Source organism: Pollachius pollachius, assembly GCF_949987615.1.
Source record: "Pollachius pollachius genome assembly, chromosome: 13".
Taxonomy (NCBI): Eukaryota; Metazoa; Chordata; class Actinopteri; order Gadiformes; family Gadidae; genus Pollachius; species Pollachius pollachius.
The window spans coordinates 19,669,919-19,694,845 of record NC_136946.1 but is presented as its reverse complement, the minus strand read 5'-3'; the positions used below and the strand labels follow the sequence as shown (position 1 = coordinate 19,694,845).

Below are 24,927 nucleotides of genomic sequence, written 5' to 3'. Positions count from 1 at the left end.
GATCCCACGCAGAGCGCCCACAGTGGGGATCGGCCTCACTCAGAGCCCCTTACCGATATGGGACTGCTGCGCCGCTGCCAGGGCATACTGCTGCTGCTGGGCGGCGGTGAGCTGCTGTACAGCCAGGGCGTTGTTCCTCTGAAACAGCTAACCACATACACACACACACACACACACGCACGCCGCATAACATAGCCATAAGCATCTGCAACTCTGACTCACTCTGAGAGAAAATATGTTCATTTTACTTTTCTCAAAACAAAAAAATAGTGGAGGATGGCAATGGAGAGTGTTGACGTACTCGTTACAAAAGTGGACCTTAATATTGAGGCGTTGGGTGGGTTTTCAAAGTTCCACAAAGCTTACTAGCGTTACCTGCTGCTGGTTGGCGTAGTCAAACAGGCCCACGGTGGGGGCGGAGTCCATGGGCATCTGGGAGTTGTAGTCAAACTGCAGCGGCTCCATAACGGACTCCATGGGGTCCATGCCGACACCGCCCTGCTCCACGCCGGAGAAGTCCTCGGGAGGCTTGGGGCCCCCGCCCCCCATTGGGGCCAGGCCCTCTGGCCCCACGCCTCCAGGGCCCAGGAGGTCCCCCTCTGGGCCTGGAGGAGGCATGTTGCCTTGGGGCCGGCTAAGGGGAGGACCAGAGACAGTGAGTGACCGCTACCAACACTGAAGTGTGCAGTTCAAGGTTAATTTAACAACGAGCAGCAGTCACTCAGGGCATGAAACGCCTCAACCCCAGGCTTCCTCAACAGTAGGAAGAAAACGAGAATTCGAAAAATCTTTCAAACTAGAAACTAAACATTGAGCAGTTCAATCGGTTTACTCGTATTTACCCCAAACGCACCACCCCTGGGCTGAGACATACCCAAACCCCCACACGTACCTCCCCTGGGCTGAGACATACCCAAACCCCCACACGTACCTCCCCTGGGCTGAGACATACCCAAACCCCCACACGTACCTCCCCTGGGCTGAGACATACCTAAACCCCCACACGCACCTCCCCTGGGCTGAGACATACCCAAACTCCTTCACGTCCACGTCCAGGCCGTTCTGCACAGGCATGCCGTTGGGGTTGATGACATCATGGATGACGTCCACTTCAGCCTCCGTCAACTCTTTCAGTTTCTCTGCCTCAAACACCGCCTTGGGCTTCTCCCTCTTGTCCTCCTCCACCTCTCCATCCCTCTGTGGCAGGGTGGAGGAGAGACAACCGTGAGCCAACAGACACGTATATCGAAACAACAAGGGATCATTTGGCCGAAAGAGGAAGGCTTTCCATGAGTAAGAATGCCTTATACGTAGAAGCACAACCTGAAATATGAGCCAATATGCTGGCAACCAGAAATATACTCAAATTGATTAAAATAGTAAACATGTAGTGATAAACTTAATCGCGATCTGTCATGTCAATGTCAAATAAAGATGTTTGAGGTGAGCAATTAATGTCTCAAATTATTGCGCAATTGACTGAACAATCTCTCCATTTTTGGACCATAACCGCTGTATGGAGAACAGCCAAACTTCATTGTCCCAAGAAATACGTCCGTCTCTTAATGGGGAAAGACTGTCTATGCCAATAATCACACTATACCAACAGTCCAAGTCTACACTTAGTCAAACTAATTGATCAAATCAGTGCTTGCGAACGGTGCTTGGAAGATTTTGATTGGAATCTGTATAGGCTGTGGAATAGCAATATTGGTGAAGCCCTATTCATTCATAATGTGTAATTAAGTGGACAAAAGGCAAGAGACAGAAGTAGGAAAAGATTGACAGACTGAAAAAACAATGAGTGACAGGCGAGCCTGCGCAAGAGCGCCAGAGCAAGAGACAATGACAAAGGGAGAACGAGATAGAGAGCAAGAGAGAGAGACACACAGGGAGAGCAAGAGAGACACAGGGAAACCAAGATAGAGAACAAGAGAGAGACACAGGGAAACCGACAAAAAGAGCAGGCGAGAGACACATGGAGGCTGAGAGAGAGCGAGAGACAGACACAGGCAGACAGCTGTAACTCACATAGGTTCCTTTGCGGAGGCAGGACTCCAGCTTGTCGGCGGGTGAGGAGGACAGGACGTACTCCACCATGCTGACGCCCAGGCCTCCACTCTCGGAGCGCGGGGACATCACAGAGCCCACCCCCACCTCCCCGCCGCCATGGAAACCCTGGCCGGGCCGGCGGGACACCATGATTGGCTGGGACATGGAGTGATCTGGAATTTCGCATACGGTGGATTCAGTTTGGTATAATGACACTTGAGCAAACCCACTGGGGAAAATGGGAAGGCCGTCTGTAAGCAACGACTACCGCACAAAGATGTTCTCCTGTTGTTAAGTTGAACAAAAAGGTCAATGTGTTAATGGGTGGTAAAAAAATAAATGAACAGTAAAGGGATGCCAATTCTGCCATTTGGAGATAAACGGCATGATCACAGAAAGAGGAAGTTTTCAAACTCACAAACTGAGCTGTGGAGCAGCCATGTTTTGTTTTTGAAAGAATGCCAAAACAAAGGATTTTAGCCCTTCTCTCTGAATTGGTGTCTTATTTCAGTAATCACGAAACAATGGCACATTCCATGTCGACGATCATACAAGACAAATTTCCACATTTCGAAAAAAGACACGGTTTTCTGGGTTCAATGGACAATACACATTGACCGATAAACACCATCAGTGAGTCTTCACTCAATGGTGTGCATCTTAAAGATGAACTGAACTGAAATTTGAAGTTTAGTTGATATAACAGATGTATTGTCTGCCTTCTCATTGGTACAATAACAAAAAATGGCTGAACTTGCTAAAAGGGATTAAATTGTACGGTGAAAGTGTAACAGGGCGCCGCCATGTTGGATTTCAACAATCAGCTACATCACTGGCATTGTAACCTACTCCTACTCTGTGGCTCTAGAAGCCATAGCAGGTAATGAGTCAGGCTCTGAGGCTCGCTGAAATGGCTACGGAAAAGCAAACAACCAGGTCTACAGGAGGATCATCTTATTGCACTGCCCCTTGCTGAAGTAATGAATTATATAGGGCCAAGGCAGCTGGGGTAATCATACATGTCCACAAGCTACCTTTGAATAGGAAACCAGCCCTTAATACATGGCTGGCAGCCTTAAATCTGACTAACCCTCCGATAGCCCCTGTCATGTCAATCTCCACAAGCTAGCAATCCGACCATAAAGTGTATAAACTATTACTCTGACGATATCACAGATCTATGTTTCCAAGCTGCTAATTAAACCACGGCGGGTCTGTAAACAGAAGTTCAACAAATGTCCCTTTCTACTCACCCTGATGTTCGCCGACTAGCCGATTGCTGATGCAGAGGGAGTTAAACTCGAAGAAGTAGTTTCATAGTAAGATGTATCTGTGCAATATCCATCTGTGCAATATCCATCAACATCCACCAGAAAGTAAACCTCCAACATCCACCTAAAGTAAACGTGACACTCGTGAATCCGCCTCGCATTTATGCTCTTTCAGGTCCCGTCCACCCGGAGCCGATTTTTTTGTGAAACCATGTCTTTAATAACCATGTTATCAGGCAGATAATAAACCATGTTCTTTAATAGGTCCATGGTCCAAGGGTGGTTTCAAATAAAACCGGACCTATGTGGTTTTGTGTTAGGATTCGTGTGGACGCCTGAAGCGACGTTGGAGTTGCGTTGAAAGTTACAGGTTTTTTTTTGTATTATTTTTATAGCTTATAGCACTAACTGTACATTAAAAAGTATTTCTACTCAATCTAAAAGGTTAAACAACTACTATCTCCTCCTCGGATGAATGTTTTTATACAGCGCGCAGGCTGGATGCGCGCAGGCTGGATGCGCTCCACTTTTCTTTGTGGAGAAACAGCGCCTTGAATATGTAGATACTACAGCGTTTGTACAGCTCGTTGCATTTCCGCAATGAGTCCGTCTTTTTGGGGATAATTCCTGACAACATCAAAGGAAAACAGAGGGGGAAAGATCGTTTTCGCCTTGTTACTTGGTTGCTATTTTAGGGGCGCTCCAGTGTCTCCGCTCGGACGTCCCTTAGAGAGAGCATGGCAACTTCCAAAACCTCTCTCGCTGCACAGCATCCGAAATGCCCTATGCATGGTTATGTAACCTAATCCCACCATTAGATGGTCAAGGTTGACCGGGACCTCTCGGCAGCAGACCGATTCAGTGGCAGTGTCCATGCTCCGGCAGCACCCACACGCACACCAGTCACACCCACGCGATCCGAAGGTGGAGCTGGAGCCTGAAATTGATCCCTCTCCACCGGGTGGCAGTCGGACACTACAGGCATGTCCGTCACAGGCTGAAACGCGTAACCAGCCATATTAAAATCACTATTTTCCGCCGTGGAGTGTAGAAGACGTTCGCGTGTCTGCAGCAACGACCTAGTCCTATCATGCCAGTGACGTCATCGGCGCTCTAATACTAAAAGACACATTTTCTTTTGTTGCTAAAAAAAGCAATATATTGACTTTTTAAATATTTTTTTTATAATGGTCATAACTAACACGTTATCGATGTTGATTAGTTCAGTTCAGTTCATCTTTAAAGAGCGCCTGCTTGCTGTTGCCGGGCAACATATGGTCACCCATTTACTCTTTGGGGGTGTGAAGCCAGGGTCTAGCGGTAACTACCTGAGGCCCCCCAAGCGCTGTCCCGCCACTGGTCCAGGAAGATCCCTTTGGGTCCGTCCTTCCCAGAGTCGTCCGCCTCCCAGAACTTCTTCCCCGTCAGCAGCTGCTGCAGACGGACAGGAGGGGGCGCCAGAGAGGGAGGGAGGGATCGCCGCGGAACAAAAAGGAGAAAGAAACACAAGGATGAACAAAAAAAGGAAAGCGGTTAGACAGATGGGAGGAGCCAGACAGTAGGAATTGGGTCTGTATGATGACATTCCCATAAAAACAATAATAAAAGAATGATTCGATATTGGCTGGTAAGTAGGTTAAGGAGGGAGGGGGAATCATGCCCGCAGGCTGCGTGCAGAGGGCTTCAGGTCTAGTTTAAAATGAATAGTGCTCAACAAAAAGGAATTCAGTTTGCGCTAACAGTTGAGGGAGTAAGACTCAATCTAGCAGCAGGTCGCAATAAATTGGGTGCCAATACCACGGGTCATGTGCCAATTGAAACAGCTTGAAACGTTTCGCATCTCAGCGGGTACAAGTGTTGTGTCGCAAAGTACCATCATGCCATCTTCATTTCCATCACAGCCCTAATGTGGTCAACAAACGATTTCTGGCAGTGGCTCCTGAACCCTTACCTCTCCCATAGTGCGTCCCTCTAGAGCCAGAGCCTGGAAGTCATGATTCAGTTCGTCCATCGACCGCACCTTCACACAGAGGGGAACACAGTTAGTATCCTCCGTACAAACACCTCATGATACATCTGTGCAGAAGGACCCCATCCATGATTCCGTTGTGAGAGAAATCCAGCGTGCCTCGACGTTGAAGAAGGCCTTGAAGGACTGACTTGTTTATATACCAATGCTCAACAGGCGTCTGTAATTAAGACACGTCGATCAGCCCCCAGGTGGGCCGATGGTATGGTGAAATAAGATGGGGCAACATATTATCTAGGAAAATGGATGAATGATGAAACCAGAAAATGGTTTCATTATTGTTAAGATGTTCTTACAAAACTATTTAAGAAGAAAACAAAAGTTCCAAAAATACAAAACGGATCACTCATAATGTGGTCTTTCAGACCATGAAAACAAAAGACAGCCTCCTGTATTAGTCTAGACACTACATTGGCAGCTCCAGTGCCCACCCACCAACACACAAGCAAACAGCAGAAACACACACACACACACAGCCACCCCCACACACACCTGGCTGTCGTGGATGTTGTCTCCGGTGGGCCAGCGGTGCTTCCCGGGCTGTTCTCCGTGCTGCCGCTGGAAGAAGTAGTCGACCATGGCGTCGTCCTGGGAGCGCCCGGAACCCGCCACACCCTGGGAAGACAACACACACGCGTTACATCAGAACCCCTCGCTGTCTCACAACACCCGCTGGACACCACTCAGGACTCGACATAACGTCAAGTGGAAAGTTCTCAACCGACATGCAGCGCAGGATTACAGCACGTTTGACAGTTAATTGTTCCTCAGCATTCATTAAACTTACTATACAAGTAGGTTTTCTCGTTAGCAGCCTCTAGTGGTTTGAGACGGACTTACAGTCATAGCTATATTGTTTTTAGATGAGTTTCTGTCTTTTAAGATTTTCTCACAGTGGTGGTGGTGGGTGGATTCAGATACTTAGCTGTGGCACAGGTATGGTACAGGTTTAAGGCTGAAGAGGAGTTTGTTCTAAGGAGTTACAACATGGGTCAGGTAGTGGAGCTCTGTGTTACCTGCTGGCTTGGAGGGGGGGCCTGAAGGACTTGCCCTGTTGGAGGGGCGTGCCCTCCACTACTCAGCACCACAGGCATGCTGGGAGTTGTAGTTCTTATGTGGGGGCTGAACGAGTCCTGCCAGAGCACTGCTTTCCTCTTCAACACACACACACTGCTCATTCCACCACAGCCTGTCAAAAAAAACAACACAACACACAATTAAAGAAGGCACTTTTTAGAAGGCACTCAGCGTGCCTGCTAGACGGTCATTTTCAATGAGACGGGCGGCAACTGGCAATTATAGGAGCCAATCACGTGACTCAAACTATTGCGCACAACATGAATATGGGACAAGACCCAATGACCTATGTTCAGTCCCTGAGCCAATAAATGCTTTTCCTGCATTTAACGTAATTCCTCTTTAAATCTATCTCAATTAAGGTAGGCTCCACCTAACCATAAACATTTAGCCAGTTTCATTGATCTTGGTTACAGGATAATAACCAGCCTGCATCTCTCGTAGAAGGCTGCTCCTGCTAATCTCTTCTGCTTTATGTGAAACAACCTTTAATGGAAGATAAGCGAGAGTGATTTACAAAATGATTATGTCTCTAAACGGCATTGCCAAAGCGATAACATATCCAAACGATTGCCGCCATAGTAATGACATGTCATCATAATACAATGTGAAGTAAAACAAGTCTTTCTGGAAACCTAGACTTTATGAATGGAAGAATGATAAGTATATGCTGCCGGTGAGTAAGAGTTGCATGGCCTGGAGTTTCCAAACTAAAGGATATTTGTGAGCGCTTTTGAAAAAATAGAAACAAAGGCTGTGTTGGCTTTTGTTGGTTGAGTTTAATGTGAAAGAAGTCAAGAGTCTTTATTTTTATTTACATTATTTTCAATAGGTTACAAGGCAAGCTACCTTATATTATTCTGTTGGTGGCAGATAAATTATGTTTGTGAAGTTAAATGTTTATATTTAAATGTGATTAAATGTTCCCTTATCACAAATATGGTAATAAACAAAAGTGTATGGTTTAACTAATGAACACTCTAGTTTCTTCAGGGCTCAGCAGTATCAAATGATGTATCGTGACTAATATCGACATCGATCAATATCAAAAAAATAATCGTGATAATAATTTGCAATATCGCCCAGCCCTACGTGAAACTGCTCGTTTGCGTGCAAACTTCACTCGCTGAAGTCCTGCATCCTGGGTAGCAGCAATGTTTACAACTTCTTGGGGGTTTGAATTTGTAGACGCACCCGCAAAGCGTTCAACCAATTGCAACTGAGTGGGAATGCTGACCAATCACAGCAGACAGGGCTACTCGGGAGCGGGGCCTGAATGAGATATGATACAAATACAGACATACAGACATGAAAGACGCTGTAAGTTTTTGCAGAAATCAACAGTGTGAGAATAATAAGGGGCAGTGTTTCCCGCAGGATTTTTTTCAGCAGCGGTGGTGTGGTCCCCGAACCCTCTAGGGGGTCCGGGGGCATGCCCCCCCGGCTGAAATGTTTTTGTACCCTTTACATTGGAATGCATGAATCTGGTGCACTTTGAGAAGAGAATATGCACTTAAATCCTATTCAAACAGTCCTGTGTATTACTGTAGATGGGATTATTGGTGTTGTAACTTTGCCTTTTGTGTCTTCATTTACAGATTTTTATATTTTTGTATAGTAATATTTAAACAAAAAATGCCACAACGCAAATATAATTTGCACAATTTATTTACAGATTTTTGCCTAATGCTTAAACACTAAACATGGTTGCTATCCCAAAAAGAGCGACAACACGCACACACACACATAGGCCTACACACACACAATACTAGAGGAAAAACGGCACGGAGGTTGCGGTTTATAGATACATTAAAATGATTGGGCTCAGAGGGTTTTTAACACTGGTGGTCATGTAGCGACACATTTTAGAAACTTACTTTCTCTCTCTCTCTCTGTCTGTCTCTCTCTCCCTCTGTCTGGCTCACTCTTTCCTTCTTTCTTCGATCTTCCGCTTCACTCGCTACTGCTAGAATCAATGTAACTTTGCAACCGTGTAGGGTAGCCTACTGCCAACAACTGCCACACTCGCTGTGTATTTTTCTTCTTTGATGTAGGTTACGTGACGATGTGCCGCGTGCTGCGCAATTGACGTTACGTGCTGAACATTTTCTAAAAGGAGCTACGTAAAAAAATAAAAATAAAATTAGGAGAAGGATTTTTATTGCAGCGGCAGAGAAAATTCAGCAGCGGCGGCGCGCCGCTGCTGTGTGAACGTGGGGGAAACACTGAGGGGTATTTCTAACATACAGGCATATGCTGTAACTCTATTTTAGTAGTACCCCAAAATGCAATTTTTAACCCCAAAAAAGCATGATATGGGATCTTCAACACTGGATGCCAACGGTTGGACACACTTAATTGTGTTTTTGTTCATGCTTGATTTTCTATTAGAAAATACACGCCGTTGTATAAAGCATATTTTGTCCGCTCCCATGTTGGTAAGAGTATTGAAAAGTTGATGCGACTGATGGTGATTCAATATTTAGATCGCTGGGCGGCCCCGTCCTTAAGGCGAGGCCAGCACCTCCGCTAAATGACTGACCGCCTCTACAGACCAATTAACTCTTCACAATAGGACGCTCATGTCAGCGACTGCATTCAATTTGAAAGAAAATATAGGTCACCATTAGCCTAATATACCATAGGCCAATATAATAGACTGTAATAAATATCTAATGTAATATCTATAAAATCAAAATGTATCCCTATGGAGAAGGAACACTCCGTACGGTTTACATCCAATCAAGACAGAACCCCCAGTGATAAAAATGAACAGTACATTTTAACTACAAAAGGCCATTTCTGAAGAAGGTAACTTATAACTAATTTTTTTAACCGATACCGATAACCGATAACTTTCAGCTCCTAAAGGCCGATACCGATAACACACACACATATATGATCATGACTAGGGCTGTTACAATATGCGTATTGAAATCGAAACGCAACACTCAAAGCCACAAACCTGTCTCGCATTGTGAGAAGGCAGAAGCGCGACACGCCCTTTCTAACTCCCATTATCCTTCCAGTCAAGATCCAGTCACGTGATATGAGCCATTAGTGCCAGGGTTTCCGTTGTCCGGTAATAGAAAAAATAAATGTCAGACAAAATTGTATCTCTCCGGTCAAATTGTCCGATTGAAATTAGCTAATAATCTATCTAAATAATAGTCTGCGATGAGATGCCCTCGCTGTGATGACAGCACTCCGTGGCTACGGAGGATTTCATTTCTCCACAGCCTCCGAATTCCTCATATGCGTTATGACCGACATTTATCCAGAGTGGGCCAAGAGCGCAAAAATAGCCTAGATCCCTGTCTCTAGTGTTTTGTGTGCTTGACCGGCAGTTGGTCTGCTTATAGGTCGGAATGAAGCTGCCACCGATTATTGACAGGCTGGGTACTTTATTCTTATATACAACCGGACTCGTTCGTTTCTTCACTAGAGTGACACACACGCACGCTACCGCTAACTCTCCTCGCTCATCCACTCACTCGCTGACGTCACTCACACACACATTCTCGCGCACACACACGCTACTCGTAACACTATGCCTAGTTATTGCGAATCAGACGTTCATCTTTTTTCCAAACTATTTGAAAGTTAGGCTATTAAACATGTTGCATTCTATACGGCCTGATTATGTCATTATTTAAGCTACATAGCCTAATAAGAAGCGATAATAGGATATTTGACCGAAAACGAAACCTATGCAGGTCACTTTGACCAGCACCGTTTTTTCTAGTGGGAACGCTGGTTAGTGCTACCAAACTATTCAAATTACCATTATTTATTTGACATTAATATTTTCAAATACGTAAGCCTAAACCACAAAGCTAGTTGAGGGTTTTTGCCTACCTGCAAGCATCCTCCAACTGCAATCTTTGGTTATTTATTTATTCATTTTGCTATAGGCCTACTTTAATAGTATTCTTTCTGTTCAAATCTGTTCAGTGTTCCAAATTATTTGTTATTAAATGTTACATTAAGTTAATTGTTATATAAGTGGTGTTTAAAAAAATGCTTTTTAAATTAAAAAAAAATCAAGGGATGAATTGAACCATGGGTCAAAAATCGTGATACAAACCGAATCGTGAGTTTGTGTATCGTTACAGCCCTAATCATGACCTAAGATCATGACTTTAATACTATGAACAAACACAAAAACCTTTGGGTTTTTATTCACACTTGATGCCCGATATGCAGACATCGGTGTCGCTCAGACATCATTAGAATCAACGGGGGGTGGGCTTGCAAGGGGCGGGATATGACGTAGGGTCGAGGTTCGCAAGAGGCGGGATAAGGACGGCCCCTGTCACTCAGGTGTGTTTTGGTCTGACTGCAGACAGCAACGGAGGCAGAATGGACACAACTCATCGCGATCATCTTAAATGTTGCTGCAGCGATGCATCTTATATTCCATTGAATCCACAACATCCGCATTGATCCATGAAAGATTGGAGCATGAGTTACAGACAAATAGAAGAATCAATGGAGAAGAATGGCGTCGCGAACGATTGCGTTACCGGAGAAAGAGAGCGTCTTTTTTTGCTCAATTTGGGAGCCGACAGCAGGAAAGGCGTAACATAATAATAATAAAAAAACATTTTCTATACATTTAGCGTTATCATAGTGGGAGCGGGACACTGAAATTATATAGGCTATGTTATCGGGGCTATTCGTCATGATATCGGAATAACGGAATAACGTAATAATTTCTGTTATCGTGCACCCCACATGACATGGCGCAGAAGTAGTTTCACAAACACCCGTGCAAGGAGATTATCAAAGTAAAAGCGCATAATACAGTGATATGCATCGATGTTTGGGCATTGCATCGATGCAGTTGGATCGTTCGCCAATCAATAGATGCATCAATCTACATTGATGGATCGTTACACCCCTAATACAAAGCATTTATTAATATCAAATAATTGACCAAAGGGAGAGTTAAACAAATGGCTCAACCAAAGTGATGCACCTTGAACCTAGGCCAAGAAGTATGATGAAGGATTAGTTTGACCACAGGGAACGTGGTTGTGTGGAGCTCCGTCAGAGCAGCCATATATCTTGATGTCAGCCTCCAATGGACGAGCTGGCTGTCGCCCTGCACAGTTGACTCCACCGTCGATGTGCGAATGTGTGAATGAATGGTTGTAGGTCGCTTTGGACAAAAACGTCAGCAGTTATCCCGTTTTTAAAAATGTAAATGTGGTTGTTATTTTTAAACCATGATTGTTTGACAGTGAATTTGACTCGACTATTATACTTCACATTTTAAGGCACAACCCGATGGTATTGCTTGCCTCTTCCTCAGAACCATTCCCCCTCCAATTAACTTTATTTTGTGGGAATCCTTCGACCCCTATATCTAGGGTAAAAAAAGTATCACCTGAACCCAGCCAACACAGGAACAATTTGACCATAAGGTAGGTTTAAAATAATGGGTTACAGACTCAAATAATTGCTTGGCCAGTATTTTTCTCCACACACTAAAGAAGACAAAGTGTTTGTTGATAACAGATAATATCAGCTCGAATTAGGGTTCTAAAGGATTATATCAGAAGTTCAACAGAAAAATGACTTTAAACAGCACTTACTTGCAGATGTAATACCAGGCTGAACACTTGCCGAATAGGCGGTTATAGCAATTTGTGAATAAAGGAATTAAGGACTATGTGACTTTAATCAAAGGATCTTTACCGTGTTTTCCAAATTTTGACATGCCAATGCAGCTAGGGCTGACCTAGGGCTGGGCTATTTGACCCAAAAATTAAAGCTAGAATCATTTAATTCGATCTGAAGTTTAGCTCGATTAATTCAACAAACTAAAAATACCAAAATATATGGTCAATCATTTACAGCATCTGCTTTTTTGCAAGCACTTTGTGGCTTTGGCAGGTGTCTGCCATCTCTCAGATACCTGCCCTGCCAGGCGATGGCAGGGCAGGTGTGCAAAACACACCTGCCCTGCCATCGCCTGTCTCTGACACAGGTGCTGGAATGAGTTGGTTGTGTTTCCCATAAACTAGTGATACGCCTTATATGATCGTCAACATAGTAATTGTATCACTGTTAATGAAATAAGACCTTCGATTGGAGAAAACCGGAGTAAAATCCTATGTTTCCCCAAAAACTACATGAACCTTCCACTCTACTTAAAACGCAGGTAACGGTCTTTTTGGGATACGAAAGTGCCAGTTAGTCTACCCTTCGACGTCACGACCAAGGGACACCGGAGATGTTGCGTGTGTTGACGTTTAGCCAAGATAGGGTTAAGCTTGTCAGAGACTTCTAGTATAACACCACGGTGTGTGTGATGTGTGGATGTCTGGAGCTCATTCTGCAGTTGACTTTGATCAAAGCGTGGGCGAGAGAGTAAGGATTCCCAGACAACTACACGCTACAGTGTGTGTTGAGCTCCCTATGAGCAGCGATTCATTTTGATGTCCGCGTCCGAGCGAGGGTTAAGCTTCCTGGTATAACATGGCGCTGTGTGGCGCATTTCATATGAAAACCTCATACACAACAACTTCCTAAAAGAAAGATCACAAAGTTGCCATTTGTCATATAACACCGCTTCCTTCCCAGAAATCTCCATACAAAACAAATTTTCTAAATAGTCTTTGAATCCCAGTCCAAGGGAGATTCAAACACTATCGTCTAAGGCCCCGTCCACACGGAACTGATTTTTTGGTGAAAATGCTTAAGTATTTTGTGTTTGTGAGTCTTACCGATATATTTACAGCTCATATCGCTCTTGCGATTTTGCTTTTCCATTTAAAGGAGGCGCGCTTTTTGCCTACTACACGCTCGTAGTTGAGGCAAGTGCTGCTGCTGATGCCGAGCCACAAAAACACAAGTTAGTTCTAAGTTTGGTCAATAGAAAAAGAATAATAAGCATAAATACATGAAACACTGAATAACTAATTAATGGAGCGATTGCTTATATGCTAGATTTATAGCTTAGTTGATCACTATCGTGTGTGTGTGTGTATAGTATTATTTATTATGGAAAATATCCGCTCAACAGGAGGATTTGTGCCAGGCAGACACACGGCAAACTGACAAATTAGAAATAGATTTTTGTGCGGTATCTCCATGCTTCTGAAATGCGCACACATTTCCACCCACCGCTCGTCCGCTGGTTTCCATCAGCATTCCACTGTGCGACCATCCCTGTTGCGTAATACGGATTGTGTATGCCCTCATAAATTGTTGAAATCATATGCTTGATGCTTTATTCTTTCTATGTGTTTTTTAGTTAATGACCGAGCTATAATGAGACCACGTTGGCTATGCAATCGAGGACAAAAGGGGATAGTGGTTGGTGGAAACCGGGACATTTGAGCTCGGGACACGCAACACAAAATCTCACGCACCACGATGAAGGAACAAATGTGTGGTAGGTACTAGGAACTAAAGTTCTCGCGTATGTTTACTGGGACCCGCGCAGGCGAGAGACCTCTACATTCCGATCGGCTGGCGGTCATTTACAGCCGAAACGCTACTAGCTAATTTGCATAGAGTTGAGCTGTTTTAAACTCTCATTTACAGCTTTACAGCTTTAAAGCTATCGCTCAAGCGTTTTATCACTCCTATCACTTTATCGCTCTTGTCTAATAGAAAGCAAATGGGCGTTTATCGCTCAAAACGCTTTTCAGCTTTTGGTGTGAACGCACGGTAAGTCCGTCTTTACGGAGATATTCCTGAAACGCATCAAAGGAAAATGGAGGGGAAAAGATTGTTTTCGCCCGTGTGGACGGGGCCTAAAACACTGCAGATTTGTCCCTAGTTTCTCTCTCCCAGTTTTTCGGTCCAGCAATTTCACAAACTGTAGGAAAGTATTAATGCTAATTAAAAAAATTAATCGAGCCTCAGTGCAAAGTACTTCATAAAAAACATTAAGGAATGGCCCTGCTTATGTTGCTGTTATTACCATACCAACAAACAATCAACAGCATATAATTCCTGTTGTCTCCTTGCTTACTGTTGGCAGTTGGGTGCCAAAGCAATGCAACTGTATTGTTAAACTTACCAAGTTACTTTTCCTAAAAGTTCATAAAGTGGTGACATTTTCTTCTATAGTGTCCTAAAATAGAACCAAAAGTAGAAAGCAAAAAAACAACCAACTCTTCACTGGGCGATACAATACACATGAAATATAAACTTTACAAAAACCATTCGAGCTGAACAATTAAACCATAAGGAAAAATTGTCATACCTATATACCACCCGAAAAAGTTCCTAACAAGCGGAAGGCCAGATCGATTTTCCAAACGTCTAACTCAGCCATAGGCTTCCAACGGCTGTTTGGTTAATGGATAACTTTTAAACAAAGGACGGCCAGTCTATTTACGTCCTCCACATTTTTATGGTATCAAAAGTTGAAACTAGTTGAACGTTTTTCGACTTCACTAATCATGAACACAGGGATTGTTGAAAAGCCAGACTGAGCTTCCACAGGGGAGGCTAGCACTTTACCTAATTGGAAGAGTACCCAATATCCTGCCATTCCACACAATTGTAAGACACAGGCACAAATGTACAACAGCTCACATTGTTTGGAAAAAACATCAATACTTGTTTAAGCATTGAGGAAATCACTACTTGTGTATAGAAATCGATGGATTAACAGGCTTTCGGGTAGGACTGGTAGTTGATTGGCACTGATCTTGGAAGACAGGCTTGTTTTCTCATCTGTGTGCCGAGAGTCGTTTTAGTTTTTAAGTCACAACAACCCTTGTCACGAATCCTGTTCTGATCAAAAGTACATAATCAGAATCACATTCACGCTTTTGTCTTTGATCATTAGCAAATGGGAATGCTTAAGTAGGACAGGGGAAATGATTTGGTGCTAGCTGACGATATTTGCTCATTTAATGCATGGTTTTTATATCCTTATAGTGTAGCCTTACAAACTGTTCCCAGTTACAAACCAAAATATTTTCATGAAACTCTGGTAAAACGTCCTGCATACATTGGCCACTTCTCTAATCAAAGGTGCTATACCAATATAACAATAACAGCCACAATAACTGACATTTAATTTGAACTAAAACAAAGACTCCTTGCTTGAGTTCTGGCAACAATATCATACGTATCATAGGTCATAAGGTGAGTGCATACACTAGTAAATTATAAAACATAGTTGCAAGTATGAGCAATTGTTCAACTTGAGCCTAGGGAATAAATAGCACAGCTCAATACTTTGTCTCTATGGGAAGATGTCTAGTGGAAAAAAATAAAAAAGGCCAGTGGAACGCAAGTCCTAGAGGTGGGCATGGCTTGTTAGCTTTCTGATGGTCAGGTCTTACCTACAACTTTTCTAATAAGAACGCATATTTTGTGTATAACCATCACACTTCTTTGGCTTCAAAACAACCTTTTCACCATTTACTGTGACTATAGTGACTTGCCACAGAACGACACTTGTTAGTCCTGCACTAAACACGCGATAGTGTAAACTACATTCTGAACACACGGAGTGCATAAAGTATTGAAATACTATTGCACCAATATTTGCACATCGAAAAGCACACAGTATAGGTGATATGCCATGTATTATTCAGTTAAAATAGTGATTGCATGGCATTGCATAGAATGTCTTGCGCCTATCGCAATAATTCTCTGAAATATTTCAGATTCAGAGAATTAGCAGACAATATTAGGTGGTACTAGTGGACTACATAGTTACAGTGTGTCAATTGAGACCCCATTGAATTTGGGGGTGGATTGACTAATCTTCGTACCCATAGAGAATAAGGATCACACAAGTCAGGTAATCAGAAATCCAATAGTTGATCTGACATTTGTAATAACTCAGATTTCGGACCATATTAAAAATCTGAAGTGCTATACTATACCAAGTTCTGGGACATAAAGCTATGTACAGAGAACAAACCTTGCAGAGTTATCCAGGCAACGTAAAACGCATTATCAGCCTGCTGCAATCACTGTGCAACATAGAGAAGCGCACGCCCCCTTCCCACTCTTAGGGATACCAACAGCCAAACGTCCAAATGATAAGATACGCCTAAAAATGGCCGGTTAATCTATACCCGTCCATAACAAACGGCGTTTGATCCACTTTCTCGTTGTTGTTTTGAACCGAGGTAATTCTAGGCGATAATGTTCTTGTCGCTCTAAACACCAGAACGAAAGTAACTCCCCAAATTCCGACAGTGACCCCCCCGCCCCCCCCAACCTGTGCGCACAGCCGCTTGTTATGGTCCGACACCCGGAAATGTCAGATGGGATGTCCATCTAAGTGGCTTAATCATTATTCAATACCGGGAGCAATCCACCGCATGCCGGCTACAGACCAGGGGTGTGATGTTGAGGCAGAGAACTAATAGCTAGCAAGACGTCGGATGTCTTGTACAGTAGCACAACACCAAACTATCGCTCCACGGAGCCAGCGCTCTCCTAAGGTGACACCGTTAGGCCGATTAGATAACCGATTGTGGGTGAAAGGCAGGCTTTGGGGCAAGGGTTGGCACCCGGTTGACGTTTGCCTCAGAGCTGTTATGGTGGGTTCAATGCCCAAGTCTAGCAACAATGCATGGCCTCTTGACATTAACTCAGCCCGATCGGAAGGGGGACCGACAGTGGGACGACATGGTGTCCAGTGGTGCACAATGGCCACCTTGCAACACTTGATCGTTATTTTAAAACGCCAGTGAGTTGCCCGGTGTGTCCCGGGGGCTCAGTTCTACAGGTACCCATGACGCGGATGCTAACAAAGGCCTGGGCTGTCTAGAGCGGAAGACCGACACAACGGGAGGAAGAGCTAGGAGGAGGGAGACGGCGCACAGCCTCAAAACACATCCATTTAGCTCCGTCCGGGCGCGATTTGGACAATACCGGGACCTATGTGCGGATAGGGCATGGTACAGGTACTTGTAAACTGCGTGAGACGATACTTACAGGCGGAGGGGGTGGATGGTCACGGATTTCAGCCCCAGTTTCTTTCTGACTCCCAGGCATTCACTCCGACAACATGGCGGCTCGATAGGAGCAGGCAAGAGCACTGCATGATGGGAAAGTATGAGCGAGCGTGCGGTTCATTGCGCCAACTAGGAGGGGAGGGTCGTCGCGATAGACCCTTTGTTAAGGGTGCAAGTATGTAGTTATTACGCTTTGGGTTGACACCTTTTTTTATTATCATTTAATACTCGGTTCCCTTTTGTAAACAGCGAGATGAAATTATTGCTATTACTTGCGTCATTGCCGGTATACAATTGAAAATGGGTGGGCGTGTATGCTGGAAAATAGACACACTGGGCTATAATATATCAGGGGATGGTGAAACGGTGTGCTGGGCATGCCGCTCATCAGTGTGAAAAGTATAAACAGGCAATCAACAAACCGCTGGGCTAATATGATCTAATGCAACATAGGCTTGGACAGAACTTGTGATTTCAGATCTAAAAAACTAAGCATGAGAACCAGAAGGCCTACCTTGAATGATGTAGGATGTTTTTTCCTCATCTATTTTTGGTTTTGGATAGATTTTTATAGCAATTCACAACCGACGTTAGATTAAGGAAGGAAAAGGAAAACGATTTCAAATGAAGGAAACCGATTTCAAATGTATGCACATGAATCAAAAATCACAACAGAAGTCGGGTTTAATTTAGAAAGTGATTTTTTTTTTATTACCTTGAACCTCTCAACACTCATTATGAATCCCACACCCTCTCTATGTAGACCACCGTTTGTATTTTCGTATCTCCTATCAGCAGCAACAAATTAAAATCCCCCCTTTTAGGGACACTGTGTGCACCTCGACGACAGGTGCACACAGATATCCTTAAGAGCCTTCGGAGTCGTTGCTAGTGGCAATAGACTGTGGTGCAGGTGGGCATCGCAACCAGTGAAGCTAAGACATACAGGTGTGATGGAGAAACTTTTGAGTTTGTGTCTGGCCTCCCCCCCTATTCCAACCCCTCCCCCCCTCGTGACCCCTGACCCTAAAAGTGACCCCTCCCATTTCTAGATATAAAAACCAACAAAACAATTACTGGCTGGTTATATTTACATGCACAGTACCCCCCCCCCCCCCCCCCCCCCCCCCCCGCCCCCTCCCTCCCAGACACACTATTGCCAAATCCCAACGCCATCTAACTTACAGATTACATGTCTAGGACGGATCATTTTTGTGCTTCAGTAATAAGCGTAGGACCTTTTGATTTGGAGATACTTGCCTGCCTGTCCACGTGACTGTATTGTTGAAATCACCTGTAGAGTCGTACAAACAGCTTTCTGGTGTACCGTGAAACCTATAGGCTAAATTCTGGGAATTGCAACAGTTTAGTGGTTTAGTGTTACCCGGACTAACCCGCGGGGGGGGGGGGGCTTTTAATTCAGTGGAAAGTGTATAGAACTGATGGCTTTGGGACCGAGCATTTTCTCGTTAAGACTGCTCTAGCATGACATCATCACATTCTAAAACAACGATATGGAAGAACGGTGCCTCTTTCATTATTATTATTATTATTATCCTAATCATCATCATCATCATTACGTGACACCCAAAGCAGAAAACACTTGTAGCACAAGAGGCACCAAGTGACGGAGTCCAGGGTGCATTCACTGAGGACAAGCTATTAGTGTGGAGGCACACACACACACACACAGACACACACACACACACACACACACACACACACACACACACACACACACACACACACACACACACACACACGGTCGGGAGTGTGGAGAGCTGGCAGTTTGTTGAAGTGTTTCCTGGGTGACCTCTTAGTAGTGTCCTGTAGCTCCGCCCACCCATTTCCTGTTCTTTGCTTCCTGTCTCCTTCATCACGTCATCCCGCATGCTGGTACATCCCTGAGCTCTATACATTCTATTCAGGGTAAATGTCTCTCTCTCACTAGCATTCTCTCTCTCTCACTTTCACACACCCAATGTCTCCTAATCTCTCTCACACACACACAGCCCAAACACACATACACACACAACATTCTGGCTCACATGCACACTCTCTCCAGTCCACTTTCTTTCTTACTTTCTTTCTCACTCTCACACACACAGACTAAGACATCTCTCTCCTCCTGGATGAGGGGGTGGGGGGAAATCCGTTCTTCAGTGTGATTGTGACACACACAGCGGAGTGTTGTCATGGTGACCAGGTTTCCATCCACAGCGGCACTGTCATGGTTTAGCCTCAAGGGGGCACTGCTGACACCTAACCAGCCCTGTGGTAGAGATGAACACACAGATCATCAGCATAGTACTAACAGCTTTTAATACAGTCCAGCATCTCCACTTCTGCAAGAGTGTTCAGTGGGAGTTAACCAATCAGAACATTAAACCAATGTTTTACAATGCAGCCTGAGATATACATAAGATACGTTTAGTAAAAGCTGAAGGGAATTTCAGCTGTTACAGAAGTTAGGACTATCAAGTGCAAATCAAACAGGGGAGATACAATGTAAATTACAGATTTTATTTTCACTACTAATGAAAAATAAATACATACTGTACTACTAACACATCTACCGTATATACCAAATCCATCTAATGTGATGAAGTAAAAGTATGTACACACTTTTTAATTGTTGTGTCTGTATGGACAAGGCAGTTAAGAGAAAATGTAACATAGGATGTTTGGCAGGACGGCAGGTTGGACTCGAACCTGGGGCACTCCAAGGCATATTGTTCACATAGTTGGCGAACTAGAAGGTTGAGCCACAAAGCCATCCAATTTTAATACATTTAGGAGATTTTGCAGACGCTTTTATTCAAAGCAACTTACAACCATTCATTCACGGCGGAGTTGAAACCACGCAGGGTAACAGTCAGGAGCAGTCAGGGTAAGGCGTCTTGCTCATGGACACCTCAACACTCAGCTAGGAGGAGCCAGGGATCAAACTAGCAACCTTCCGGTTACAAGTCAACCCGCTCTACCTCGTGAGCTATTGTCGCCCCATCCATGGTCAGCCAACATATTTAAACAATCTGATGCAGAATACCTACGTGTAAAGTGGCTGGAGTTGAAGGTGCGAGGACTTCTGTGGGGGCTGGTAGCCATAGGAGTCAAAGCCACCAATGAAGTCGACTGTGGAAGTGACAAGAGGCAGAGTGTTATTTTCCTCTCCTTTAGATTGGGTTTGTCAATGTGACGCTCTTTATTACTCACTATCCATTATGCCGTATTCACTGTAGAGTTCAGCATAAGCGATGGCCTCGTGAACCATATTAACGTGGCTGTTTGCTGGGCCATGTATCTCCATTATAGAGCCGTTCACTCGTTAACAAGGACCGATATTTCACTGTTGTATCCCTTAGAAATAAAAGCCCTGAATTGAATCTTGATTTCCAGTGTTGTCCTTGTACTTCATTTACCAGTATCTCTTAATCTACCCCGGGGTCAACTACCGTCATTCTAGCAACCTGCATAATCGATCATGTATTATATAACTTATCATATTATCATATAATGTATTCAGTTACATATCATAACAGCACCCCTTGTCAGTTCTGCTACGAACTGACAAGGGGACAGACAGACCACAGGAGACCAGAAAAGATAGACGGACAGACTAAGGGTCCACCAAGCACATCTGACTGGTAGACTGACAGGTAGACAGAGAGACGGACAGCTAACTGAAAATACGTGTTTGACGCTCCCCACAAGTGGAGCTCTCACGCCACAACGGACGGAATCCTCCAGAGAGAGATAGACAGAGACTATCTCTATCTCTCACCTTGAGTCAGCCAATCGGAAACACAATAGAGAGCCAAGCTCCCTTGCCGCCACTGCCACGGCAACAAAAACTAAAGCTGCTACAGAAGTGGTGCTACCCGTCAGCCGTACCTACACCAGACAATACGCCTGCAGAGATAACGAGGCCGGGAGAAAGAGAACATTTGGAAAATAAAAAGCACTTACAGCTGTCTTCGTCATCCTGGAAGACTTTGCTCACATAACAGGCGTAAACAAAACCGAAGAGCTGTGGAGAAGACGAAGGAGAGAGATGGATTGATTCCTGATCACATCGGTGTGTACCACATCTGTGTGTGTGAATTGAGATGTTCTTATATTTTTTACCTAATTACTACCATGGCCTTCAGTACACAAACACTATAATATACTGCACTAGTGAGGACCAAAACTATGGCACTTCAATCAGGAGAACATTTGACTATCATACATACCATATTACCATTGTAATACTCAGGTAATTACAATGGTAATATGCTATGTGTGTGTGTGTGTGTGTGTGTGTGTGTGTGTGTGTGTGTGTGTGTGTGTGTGTGTGTGTGTGTGTGTGTGTGTGTGTGTGTGTGTGTGTGTGTGTGTGTGTGTGTGTGTGTGTGTGTGTGTGTGTGTGTGTGTGCATCACTCACCGCCAACAGGACTTGTAGTGCCGAGCTCAGCACCTCGATGTACTGGTAGTCAAGGAGACACCCAGAAACGGTGATGACATGGTGGTCGTCCGGGGCGATGTGGGAGTTGAGCACCGGCGTTACCAGGCAACCAGGCCCATGCTCCATCCACCAAGAGCGATGGAGTGACGTGTTGAAAGTCATCAGAAAGTCCCTGTCCTGTTACAAGCCACAGAGACATGTGCGCACATGCCACACACACATGCATGACGCACACACACGCACACCCACACACACACAGACATAGAGGGTTATGTTGTTGTTGTTGATGCCTTGAAGGATAGGCAGTCATTCAAACACAAACACACAGAACAGAAGGCTGAGTTGTCTTACCTGGGACAGGTGTCCCACCTCCAGGTAGAAACAGATGATGAAAGAGTTCCAGCCAACCCACATCACCAGCCACACCGCATACTGCCAAACACATGAGGACAAATCAGTGGGGGTCTGTGTGTGTGTTTATACGGCTACTCTGTGTCCCTATTTCAACTCCAACCGATAAGAATCAGCCTTAATAATCCCTATTGTTCTCTCTTTTTTGTGGGCCCTCAATATGGAGGGGCCCCCCGAGAGAGCAAGGGAGTGCTGTTGTCATATGTTAAATATGGGGGATGGGGGGGCGTGTTGACGGGGGGCCCGGCGTGACATTAGTTTAAGTGGCCCCCAAAAAGATCCTCTGTGTGGCATCAACGGACGCGAGCATGACAGACCCGGCGAGCGGATGCCAGAGTGCCTGAATGAGGGAGACAGAGAGAGAGAGAGAGAGCGAGAGAGAGAGAGAGAGAGAGAGAGGGAGAGAGAGAGAGAGAGAGAGAGAGAGAGAGAGAGAGAGAGAGAGAGAGAGAGAGAGAGAGAGAGGGAGAGAGAGAGAGAGAGAGAGAGAGAACTCACAAATATGAGGTATCTGGAGCGGAACTGCACTGTGCCGAACATGCCCAAGATGATGGCCACGATGTGGAGGAAGTTGGCCAGGATGGGGGCCCACTGGTAGCCCAGGAAATCAAACACTTGCCTCTGGAGGGCTGCCACCTAGTAGAAGAGAGGGAGAAGAACACAAACATGAATACATTTTAAGCAAAAGCAAACAAAGGAAATTTCACAAAAACAACATGGCGCACACATGTCTACAAGTAGGCCAATATACAGCATTGTTCTACACTTAGAACACCAGACACCGGTGCACGCGGAAGCATGCACACGCACACACATACACATGCACGCAAGGGGACAGGAACACACATACACAGGTCTGCCGCAGTTGTTTCCATGGTAACTGCCTGGAGCACCAGCCAGCCCAGTGACTGTAGAGAGAGATGCACCCCCCCCCCCCACCCCAAAAAAAAAATCTCCCCAAACTAATGAGAATCTATGGCCGAGCCCCTCTGCTGCCACACAACAACAACCCCCCCCCCCCCCACACACACACGCACGCACGCACACACACACACGCACACACACACACACACACACACACACACACACACACACACACACACACACACACACACACACACACACACACACACACACCCCTGGCTAACAATGGCCTCTCCTCTGCCGGGCCCACCGGCACAGGAGCAGCTATTCCTGTCCACATTACACACACTACCACGGAAATAATAATATGCCGTGTCTCGTTACACTCTTATTACATTTCATTGGAGCGGCAGACAGCCCTCCCCTGAAACACGTGGAACGGCTAAGTTTAACTCCAGAATAGAGACCAGATGAGCCAGAGACTCCCTCGTTCCTTTGATACTCCTTATTTACGAGGTTAGACCGCACACCCACCCACGCGCACATCCCCAAAACAACATACTAGTGGAAACACACACACACACACACACACACATACACACACACACACAACTCACAAACTGATGGAAGGCTGTCCTCTGCATGTCTCTCTCTTTCTTCCTTCTTCATCATACACACAGATACTCTTGTCTTATGAATATAATGTGGCACGCGCGCTGACAGCTGCGCCTCAAGGAATTCAGCCGTGACTGTAAGGCCTAGAAGAGGGGCTGTTCAGAAATGGCCTGATTACAATGCCAGGGTCTGTAAAACAGTGGCCTAATTATATCCTCATATTGGGGGAGTTGAAAAGCACTTTCAAAATACATAGAATCCCCACACACACAAAATGTACGCGCGCACACGCACACACACACAACGTGTTCTAGAAACAGAAACACACGCAGACACACAAAATGTACACACACACACACGCAATCATATTGGCACAAACAGTATGTACAACAAACCAACTGTACGTATAGATGCACATGCGACCATGTGCGGGCGCACACACAAACGCTTACCAACTGCATCGAACATATAGCCAAGAGGGTGCATCTCCCATCACATTTCCCCATCTTGGAGGGTTCAGGACGGGGCTTGGGGCCGCGAAGGCTCCGCGAGAAAGACGGGTCCCCGGTTAGATCCAGACTGCCTGGCGGTCTCAGCTCACACCATTCCCGTCGAAAACACCTTCTCCCTGCTTCCTCCTCCCTTGGAGCGCTGAACTGGTGGCACTTTCAGTCAGACGGATTGACCCATCTTGACCGCCGCCTGGCCTGGTCGGTAAATAGGAGCTGCGGCCGGCCGAGGGTTTCACAAGACACAGGGAAACGCAGGAGAGAAGCGGGGGCCCTCTTACGACGAGGTCTGCGGTCCAACCACCATCGATTACCGAATCACCTTGACCACACCTTCTATTGGACCGCAAGGAGAGAGCACACACAAAGGCACAAAGAAAGACCTAAAGCTGTCATAATATGCTCCAGGCTGAAGGGAGAAATGAGCATCATATGATAACGGATCACACGGGGGAGGTGGGGAGGAGTGAAGTGACCCGACAGAGGTACTGCTAGGCTAAGTAAAATGTGCTACGGACACAAAGCAGTTCGCTGTGACTCACGGTTTCACCCAAATAACTGAGGATTGCCGGTTCCGTCTTTGGTCAGATCTGGTCGACCTGCGGATTAAAGTCGAGTCCAACGGATCGATCCCTGAACCGGACGCTTTTTTGGACCGATTTCGCTTCTCCACTCCGTCTCGCGGTGTCTTTGTCAACAATC

At 45.2% G+C, this 24,927-nt stretch overlaps 2 protein-coding genes across 6 annotated transcripts in view; both read right to left on the bottom strand.

The window, feature by feature from the left end:
- pum1 (pumilio RNA-binding family member 1) overlaps window positions 1–17,457 on the bottom strand; it is a 34,533-nt gene extending 17,076 nt beyond the window's left edge. For 2 of the 3 annotated variants that reach the window (XM_079749073.1, XM_079749075.1), the window contains exons 1-9: window positions 17,359–17,457; window positions 6,369–6,541; window positions 5,845–5,967; window positions 5,275–5,343; window positions 4,652–4,757; window positions 2,032–2,225; window positions 1,031–1,197; window positions 376–634; window positions 54–147 (exon numbers count right to left, since the gene is read on the bottom strand). In XM_079749073.1, the coding sequence (XP_079605199.1) occupies window positions 54–147; window positions 376–634; window positions 1,031–1,197; window positions 2,032–2,225; window positions 4,652–4,757; window positions 5,275–5,343; window positions 5,845–5,967; window positions 6,369–6,530 (1,174 nt within the window). In that variant the 5' untranslated portion in view covers window positions 6,531–6,541; window positions 17,359–17,457. The remainder of the gene's footprint in view (window positions 1–53; window positions 148–375; window positions 635–1,030; window positions 1,198–2,031; window positions 2,226–4,651; window positions 4,758–5,274; window positions 5,344–5,844; window positions 5,968–6,368; window positions 6,542–17,358) is intronic. The other variant, XM_079749074.1, reaches the window with a different exon arrangement.
- Window positions 17,458–18,535: 1,078 nt separating this feature from the next.
- Window positions 18,536–24,908, bottom strand: nkain1 (sodium/potassium transporting ATPase interacting 1; the record flags this gene model as incomplete). Of its 3 annotated transcripts, none has more annotated exons than XM_079749150.1 (8): window positions 24,768–24,908; window positions 24,169–24,561; window positions 22,736–22,873; window positions 22,178–22,258; window positions 21,806–22,003; window positions 21,348–21,408; window positions 20,432–20,513; window positions 18,536–19,650 (listed from the first exon to the last, which is right to left on the bottom strand). In XM_079749150.1, the coding sequence occupies exons 2-8, from the start codon at window positions 24,220–24,222 to the stop codon at window positions 19,641–19,643; spliced, it is 624 nt and encodes a 207-aa protein (XP_079605276.1). In that variant the 5' UTR covers window positions 24,223–24,561; window positions 24,768–24,908. The 3 variants fall into 3 exon arrangements, with proteins under 3 accessions (XP_079605276.1, XP_079605277.1, XP_079605278.1); XM_079749151.1 differs by having other exon boundaries at window positions 24,169–24,558; window positions 24,768–24,900; XM_079749152.1 differs by lacking the exon at window positions 18,536–19,650 and having other exon boundaries at window positions 20,428–20,513.
- Window positions 24,909–24,927: the final 19 nt, after the last annotated feature.